A 9582-nucleotide genomic window follows, 5' to 3' on the forward strand; every position below is an offset into this window, starting at 1 on the left:
TACGCAGCTGCCCTATTGTCCTTCACAACCATTTATTGCTGTTTACTTTTAGGCCGATGTGGATAATGACCTTGTTGGAGATCAGTGTGACAACAACCAAGATATTGATGATGATGGACACCAGAACAATTTAGATAACTGTCCCTATATTCCCAATGCTAATCAGGCTGATCATGATAAGGATGGGAGAGGGGATGCTTGTGATTCAGATGATGACAACGATGGTGTTCCTGATGACAGAGACAACTGTAGACTGGTTCATAACCCAGATCAAAAGGATTCCAATGGTAAGAAACATTCTAGTGTGTTTTATATTCATTTCTTAGGAATGTTACAGTGCTGTTAAAGATATAACATTTATACATCAGGCAAAACGGACAAACAAGGTGGGCCAAATAGTTCTTATCTGCTTTCAGATTCTATGTTTCCATGCTTCTGTGTAAGATTTTCTGGAAATATTGAATAAACATTTTTAAAAAGGTCAGAAGCTTGTATCTGTTACAAGTAAATACACACACAGTATAAACATTAGATATGGGGATCCGACTGGCACCATTTTACTGAACAAACAGTGCAGTGTAATTTCATAACTTAAAGAAGATACAAGTGTAGCTTGTCCAAAGAAAAGCCCTCACCTTTTTTGGATTCTCTTGGGAATCAGCTACCAGTCACTAATGTATGTTTTTAAATAATGGAGATTGTGCAGAACATAATGTCTCTCTGATAAAACAAAATCAACTAAATTGCTAAAATTCCTTTTTGAAATTTTTACTGAATTTCACAGGTGATAGCACACTCTTATTGATCTTTTTCCCTTTGCGTAATAAAAAATATGTTTCTATATATTAATATTTTATTTTTTGACCACATTGTGTTTATACTTATCCAAAGCTAAAAGAGAGCTGAGAAAAGCACTGGGAAAAAAATGTATGCTGATAAGCGCATGGTTATTCTTACGTAGCAGATGACGCAGTGTGTAGGATGTGGACACTCGCTGCTTCTGAAGTATTAAGCAATTAGGTAGATAGCACTAATTCAAGATTCCATGCCTGTATTAGAGCAGTTGGTAGTGTGGTCTAATAAAATAAATGGCCTGCTATTGATATGTCAATTTTGTGTTTTAGAGTTACGTTCCCTTTCATGTTGCGTTTTTTTTTTAACGAAAACCATTTTATAAAAGGTGTTTTTTTTTTCACACTCATATGGCCCAAAGCTTTTTTTGTGATTTACTGTATCTTTTTCTGGATAGAAAGGCTACAAGAGTATGTGTTTGATATTAAATATCAGTCATGGAATGTTGCTGCAGGCAGCCTTGTCAGGATAAAAGCTCTAAGCCGGTCACAGCTAAATAACATACCTGGTTGCATGCCATAATATAATGAATCAAGAACATCTGACTTTACCAGGTATCACCACCAACATTACTAGGACAGAGGCCCAGAGATATATACTGCCCTGTTGTGATAGATGTGACCACAACTGTCATACAAAATGAATCACAGTGAACAGTTTGTGTGCTATGAGTTGCATATTGACTGATAGGGTGGTGGGCGGAAAAATGCATAATTTCATGTGCAAGCAGCAACCTATTCAACTCCAAGGCGGAGAAGGCTGTGTAGTACATGTATGATAAAAATATTCTGCTAACAACGCTTTGATTTCTTTTTAGGGGATGGCCGGGGAGATGCCTGCAAGGATGACTTTGATAATGACAGCGTACCTGACATAATTGATGTCTGCCCAGAGAACAGTGAAATTAGCGAGACTGATTTTAGGAAATTCCAGATGGTTCCATTAGATCCAAAGGGAACAGCTCAAATTGATCCCAACTGGGTCATTCGCCATCAGGGCAAGGAGCTGGTACAGACTGCAAACTCAGATCCTGGCATTGCAGTGGGTAGGTGCATTTGATGTTTAGCAAAAAAAAAAATCAATAATTGTTCTATTTTTATAAGAACGCTCCTCAAAATATCTAAATAATGTAATGATTTAAATGATAAATCTTTACTATTTAACGTATAGGCCACAAAATAAGAAAATAATAGAAAATACAGCTTATATTTGCATGGCGTTAGAATATTTACGTTATTGATTATAGTATTTCCGCACATTAAACTGTGCCTATTTTTTTCCACTGATGCACAGGCTTTGATGAATTCAGTGCAGTTGACTTCAGTGGCACTTTTTACGTCAACACCGATCGTGATGATGATTACGCAGGATTTGTGTTTGGCTATCAATCCAGCAGCAGATTCTACGTTCTTATGTGGAAACAGACCACCCAGACGTATTGGGAAGACAAGCCTTCTAGAGCTTATGGATATTCTGGTGTGTCTCTAAAAGTCGTCAACTCAACAACAGGCACTGGGGAACACTTGAGAAACGCTCTTTGGCACACTGGAAACACACAGGGAGAGGTATGAAGCAAGCTTACCTTTCATTTCAGCAATTTTAACTTCTATGAAATTCATTTCTATAAAACATTGTTGCTTTTTAAAGGTTATGCAAAACAGTGATAATGCACTTTGAAGATATATCAAAGTTCAGTTCCCTTACAAGCTGTTTATTTAATTTGTGACTCTTGCTTTATCTTCAGACACGTATGCTAGCGGAACCCAGCTGTGTTTTCAGTCTCCATTCAGAGATTGAGAAATAGAACTAGCGTGTATATATATATATAGAATGTTTACGTTCCAACATGTTGCAAGAAAGAAATAGGTTGACCTTAATATGTTGTTTATCTGTGACATATAAAGAAATGTTCTGTTTTTTTTTCTCCTTAGGTAAGAACCTTGTGGCATGACCCCAAAAACATTGGCTGGAAGGACTACACAGCTTACAGATGGCATCTAACCCACAGGCCTAGGACTGGCTTTATTAGGTATGTTAACCATCAGGAGACAACATTGTCAGCACGCAACATGCCATCCTTAAAGGCACTCCTTCAAGTCCCTTTTTGAATTTACTATTTTTGTTACTAATTGCACAATAAGAAACATTATTCCTAAGGCTACGCCAGAAATAATGTATTTATGATGTAAAACTTTGCCTGAGATATAGTTCTAGCTGGGAACAAGTGACAATACAGCAATTATATAGACTGTTTCCACAGAAACGGCTTCTTAAAAGTCTGTGTTGTTTTTATAGGAATGAATACAATGTAGTAATGTTTTCTTTATAAGATATTGATAAAGATTTCTTTAACAAATTTCTAATGTCAAAATACATCTACTTTTGGCGGCTATTTGGTTCATTATTCAAGTATTAGTTATAAGGTAACAAAGTACATTGGTAACAAACAACAAAAAAATAGTGGTATTTGTAATCATTGCACCTTTCTGGAGTATTAACTCTTAGATTAACTAAGTTAAAACCTGGTCTGGTTAATAGATAACATACTAGAGTGTGAGATGTAGTTTCAAGAATTCCATTTGGCTGCAGGTTTAATAATCTCAAAAAACAATATTTTAGTACTTTAAGGAGCTCTACTGGAGGTTTTTAAATGATAGATCTGGCCCAACAAAGAGAAGCTTTCATGGGAGGGCTTGCACATTTCTTGGTCACCAGCCAATAAATCAGTAACATCAGACAGCTGTTACAGATTGTGGTTTTGGGGGGTTTAAAGTTTTTTGATATATGTATGCTTAAAGTGACTGTTTTGCCTTACAGGGTAGTTGTGTATGAAGGAAAACAGATAATGGCAGACTCTGGGCCACTATACGACAAGACATATGCAGGTGGAAGGCTGGGACTCTTTGTGTTTTCTCAAGAAATGGTTTTCTTTTCTGATCTTAAATATGAATGTAAAGGTTAGTAGTACTCTACTTATGTTTGAAAATGTACACAATTAAAAGGAAGCATTGAAATGCTGATTACCCTGGTTTACTGTTGTACAGTGTTGAAATGGTCTTGGAACCAATTTGTTTTTGCATTTTTAGTTTCATAAATAAAATTGTAAAATTAAACTGTTTATAAAGAAAAAAAAATAGCTATGTCACATACAAATGGGCTACAATACCATACTAAAAAAAACATACAAAGGAAATATTTTTACGGATCAGTACAAATTTAGTGTACACTTGGTATAAAGAACTGTCTGGATAAAAAAAGTGGAATTCATGTGGAAGGGCAGAATACACTATTAAATAAGGTTTATAAAAAGGGAATGTGGAAGAAGTGCAGACGTGGAGAGCCTGAGAAAATAAGTAGTGTTTCCATGGAAACGCTGCTGGCCAGAGTTTAATACTTGTCTCTGATCCCACAAGAACTTTTTGATTGAAACGAGCCTGTTCTTTATGAGTCCTCATTAATAACTCCATATGTTTATACAGTGCATTAAGTCATCTTTCTGTGTGCATCCAAAAAGTAATTCTTTTTATAATGTAACTGTATGGAATCTCTGGAGGATTTAGTCTCTCAACATCTGCTGAGTTTTTAGCATAATCAGCATAAAAATGCATTGGAGTACATTTGCTTCAAATATACAAAAAACTATAACTATTATGCATTATACAAAAAATATAATGATTGTGTGTTATTATTAATTATAATCTTAATCTGCAATATAAAAATAAAAAACCCTCCTGCTTCATCTAACACCCCATTCTCTATCGACACTGAAGGGATAAAATAAAATAAACAGTATAGACATAAACTCTGCTTGAAGTTTTATGCAAAAGTTCCCAATCATTATAAAATTGTTATTAATTATTAAATAATTATTAAGTGAAAATCATGCATGTTATCCTTTACTTATACTACAGAGGGAATTTGTGTTTAGGTGTTTGTGTTTGCAGAAATACCAATTCATTTTTTTAGAATAAAAAAATCCCCGCTGAAAATAAGTAAGGTCTTTTCCTTAATCCATCAGCCTACTGATCCCTTGGGGGAATGGGTATATAATATAACAGGTGTACAGATATCCTTTGCAATACTGTTAGTACTTGGTGGTACCATAACCAGGTTATACAGTATGCTCCATAGAAGCTGAACAAGAGCATTGCTTAACGGCACATGAGGACCCCCTTTTGTTATAACACTGAATAATTAAAAAGTATATATAAATCACATACATAATAGAAAAGCATTGTTTAGGTTATTTTTATTTGTAACAAGAGACCAAGTGGAAAAATGGAAAAGTGTCCTTGTTATGGTGTATTTATATTGCATTCTGCTGGTATGTACTATTTGAATTCCAGCTTCACATTCTGGAAAATTTTATATTTTGCAGATTTCTAAGATTCACGGTGAACTGAGCATGCTGTGCGACCAAGACACCTCAGCTCACCCCAATACACCTCCAAATGTAATTTAGTTTACCTCTGGGCAACAGGGATGGGCTATTGTTTAAGAACATTTTGAACACAAAAAGAAGAGGAACAAAGGGTGAACATCAGACTCATGAGAGAAGAGGAACAAAAATGACATCTTATACATTTCTTATGTTGACAAACCAGCAACATAGAGATGGGTGAATTTTTGAGACTTTCTCTGATGATATTTTAGTAATAACAGATAAATTAGACGTGAATATAAAATGCAATTTCTGGACAAGTTTTGTACATGTTTTGACATACTCTTGTATTGCCTTCATGTAACTAATATTCTCAATTATATAATTTTCTACATTATACACTTTAAAATATTGTACCTGAAGTTTGAAGAATTTATTTAAATAATACATTTTATTCCAGGATGATATAATTGATAGTTTAAGATTCTTAAGATGCTGTTGTGTCACATTACCCTTTTTTTTTACCAAAAACATGACCTTCCCATAAGTGTACTTAGTGCTTTTGATACAATGTGTGATGTCTACTTTAAAAACAAGTACCTTAATAATGCTCCAAAAATTAAAAAAAATGATGTCTTTACTAAAACAGTGACATTTTCCCACAACCCTCATATTTTTAAGCAGCTTAGGTATAACGCTTGCAAGTTTCAGGTGGACGCTAATGGAACATGCTTCATGATATATTTAAATAACAAATTAGGCTAGACCAGAGGAGACTCATAGCACAGGCGGATCTAGTAATTTTTCAATGCTACAAGGGCTTATTTAAAGAGATTATTAACCCCAGCACTCAACACCAGATTGCCTTTATGTGGTCTGAGCACATGCATGCAAAGCCTGTTTTTCAAAAATACCATAGGAAGCCACTTTAGTCTATATTCTGTGTATTGTTATGCATTGTTCAACCTAGTTTCCCAATGTTCCATCTATACCTCACCTATAAGGTGTATTTTTGTATTATTATTTTTGTTGGTGTGTGGCTGAGCCTGAAATGTTTTCCGATTATGGCTAGATGTACTATATAATAAATCCCTCAGCAAATCTGTTTATCACGTGCACAGAAGAACTTTACTACGACTTCCATTATATTGTAGCTTAAACACAGTGTTAAGCACTGCACACCAAAATAAAATGTTGGTGTCAAGTGATTACATTTTAACACAATAGGTCATAATAAACACATACCGGGAAAGAACATAACCTAATCTTTATGGGCAGGAGCCTTCCTTCAAGAGGACATGCCCAACCAAATGTTCCACAGCTATTGGTAGCATCATAGGCCAAAACTTGTGTACAGGGGAATTTGATTATAGCCAACAAAACAGAGGATACAATGGCACTTTATAACTTTATATTGTTTACCTGTGATCTGCCAAGGATCTTAGTTAATTTAGGTGGATCATTCATTTTTGTTGTGTACGTAACAATGCAAAGAGTGTAAATAGATAACACCCCCAAGAGTTAGCTTGGCTTTTTAAGTGGTTCAGCTGTCTTCCTTTGTCTTTAGAAACTGCAAAATCTAAACAATTTAGCCTTATATATATAACATGCAAATGTATACGCAATGTGCTTTTTAACGGCTAACATTACATTGGTTTGTTAACATTTAACTTGTAGCACCGTCACTCTATCCCAGACATTCTTTGACATTAGCTCTGTAAGTGCCGTTGGTGTGAGAAGTAATGGTAGTGCGAAGTGTGTAAAGTGGTTTGATTTTAACCCCTTAATGACAAAGCCCGTACAAAAATGCAAAATGTATTTTCAATGGGTTTAGGGACCGCCCATTGTCCATAAGGGGTTAATAGTAATCAATCGAGTGGTCCAGTATGCGGGAACATTGATTGCTAAGATGATAAGACCACTTTTCAGACCCTGCTTTGGAGTTATTTTTTTATACGTAACCTCCTAGTGTTTTTTCAGTCGTATGGCACTTAGGCTTAATCTGGTGATTTTATTTGGACACCTAGAAATTTATACCACATTAATGTATTGCTTGGTCATAGTCATTTTTATACTTACGGAATGCTGGTGTAAATAAGACTTTTTTGTTAAACATTATTGACATATACAAGAAGGAATAAAATATTCAGTTATACTTTACCATTTTTATAATTTGTTTCCTCATTACTATGTTTAATATAAAAAAAGGTTTTTGGATGTATAGAAGGGAATCATAATATTGGTAACTAGTTCAGAAGAAATCCTATTAATACTTCTTTAACTCTCCTACATTTTGTTATTTTATCTGTTAGACTAAATCTGGCTTTTACTGCATTTTATTTAACTGTTCTGTTAAAAAAAAGAATTTTTTGTTTGAATTTGGTTTTTGTAATGCCCTTTTCCTATTCAGCACATTTCATTAAATGTATGCATTGTAATTGATGTGTAGTCTGAGGTTTTGTTCCACAAATTTCAAAGTGGGACAAATGATGTTAATATTAACATACTGTACTATATTTTTCCTGTGTAAATTATTTGTGATGTTATTTTTCTTTTCTTTTCTGCTTATTTTTAATTTTGTTGAACTCAGAAAAAAAAAGAATTTTGTTTGCCAAAAATTGTAAATAATTATTTATTTGTTTACGTGGACAAAGTTTTACAAATGGACGTCCTTCATTCAGCCAGGTACTACTACCTTTTTATACTACTCAAAAATATTAGGAAATAAACTATAAACAAAGGATCATTTCTCTTTATATTTTGTCCACATTCTTCTACTTAACCTGGATAGTAATAATCAATCCAAAAACCTTTCACTTTAGTGTATACTGCAATATACTGATTTAACTCTTTCAGTGATATGTGGTTGGCAATGTGGACCTAGGGTGCCAACTATGTATCCCATTCATGGTAAAACCCCCTTCCCCTTCCACCCCCACCACTACTGCATAATAATTGCATAATGGGATCACAAAATAGGTAAGGTTAGGGCAAACATGTCCTGCAGGTACAACAGAAATCTTTTAAAGAGATACTTTGCATTTACAGTTATATGCAAAGAACAGAATCCTGAAAGCCGTTTAAAGACTGATCGGCAGCTTTAATAAAGTTGAGGACAAATATGATCCCCTTAGACAGGAATAGGTCCATGGGTGCAGAAAGCATAATAAGGCTGCTTGCTACTATTGCAGTTTATATAGTAAGAGGTAAAAGTATCGATATGTTACCAATTAATGTTTTGTTTAGCTTGACAGCATTGAGGGAAAAAACATGCTGAAGTCAGTAAGTGTGATGTCACACAGATATCATGACTCCTCCAGAATCATGTGAGAAATGGGATTTGTAACCCTGAATAGTCGGACCATCAGAAATGCTGTATTTGTGAAGATCTGCATGTTCTACCTGAACATGGAGGCAAATACCCCACAAATGTGTTGTGCAATGATGACACTATGACATTGGGGACTGCTGTTCAATTATTTCCATGCCTAGTTTTTATTTCCAGTCCAGCCCTCACTGGGGCAAGTGTTGGGCTCTAAGCCACACAAGCTCATAGCGATCTACTGAAAAGATGCATCAAAGCACACAGCTTCCACCTCTTGCTGATTGGCTGCCTATCAAAATCTTGTCTCATGACAACAGCTGAAAACAGGAAATAGTAGGAGGTTTAGATGAGTTTCCAGTTGAGTTTCGCAACAAGTAGTCTGAAATCTTTATTTATTGCAACTATTGTAGAACACGCTGTATAATGTGTTGAACTGCCAGACCAGCATATTTAGTGATAGCCAGAAAATAAAAAGAAATACAGGGGATAACTGAAGCACAACTTACACAACAGTTACAGAGTATGCCAAGAAAGTTGGGTGTCCAGGCACAGCTGAAGTTGAATTTATATTTTAATGTGGATAATCATTGTACCGATCTTATATATATATATATATATATATATATATATTTATATATATATATATATATATATATATATATACATACTGTATAGTGATCCCATAAACACTTTAATATGATCTTAATTTTTTTAAAAGGAATTAAAAAACAAATAGGAAACAAAACACTTTCAAACTCTGGGCAGACCCGGCAATGAACCCATTGACTATAGACGTGATAAGATAAACTAACTTGGAAACGACACATAGACTTTACAGCATGCATTTTTTACATGCATTTACAGAGCATACATTCAATAAAACACACTATTTCACTATATAAGTATAATGAACCTAAAGTTGTCTGGAATCTGTTACTTCCATACATTTTGTTATAATACCCCTGAGACATAATTCATATCAATGGGACCTAGGATTGACAAAAAAGGCATAAAGTAAATTGGT

At 34.5% G+C, this 9582-nt stretch overlaps 1 protein-coding gene across 1 annotated transcript in view; it reads left to right on the plus strand.

The window, feature by feature from the left end:
- THBS2 (thrombospondin 2) overlaps window positions 1–7976 on the plus strand; it is a 44999-nt gene extending 37023 nt beyond the window's left edge. The window contains exons 17-22 of the mRNA XM_053458761.1: window positions 53–287; window positions 1670–1897; window positions 2146–2417; window positions 2784–2881; window positions 3670–3809; window positions 5231–7976. Coding sequence (XP_053314736.1) covers window positions 53–287; window positions 1670–1897; window positions 2146–2417; window positions 2784–2881; window positions 3670–3809; window positions 5231–5238 — 981 coding nt within the window. The 3' untranslated portion in view covers window positions 5239–7976. The remainder of the gene's footprint in view (window positions 1–52; window positions 288–1669; window positions 1898–2145; window positions 2418–2783; window positions 2882–3669; window positions 3810–5230) is intronic.
- The last annotated feature ends 1606 nt before the right edge of the window (window positions 7977–9582 follow it).

Source organism: Spea bombifrons, chromosome 3 (genome assembly GCF_027358695.1).
Source record: "Spea bombifrons isolate aSpeBom1 chromosome 3, aSpeBom1.2.pri, whole genome shotgun sequence".
In the NCBI taxonomy this organism is placed as follows: domain Eukaryota; kingdom Metazoa; phylum Chordata; class Amphibia; order Anura; family Pelobatidae; genus Spea; species Spea bombifrons.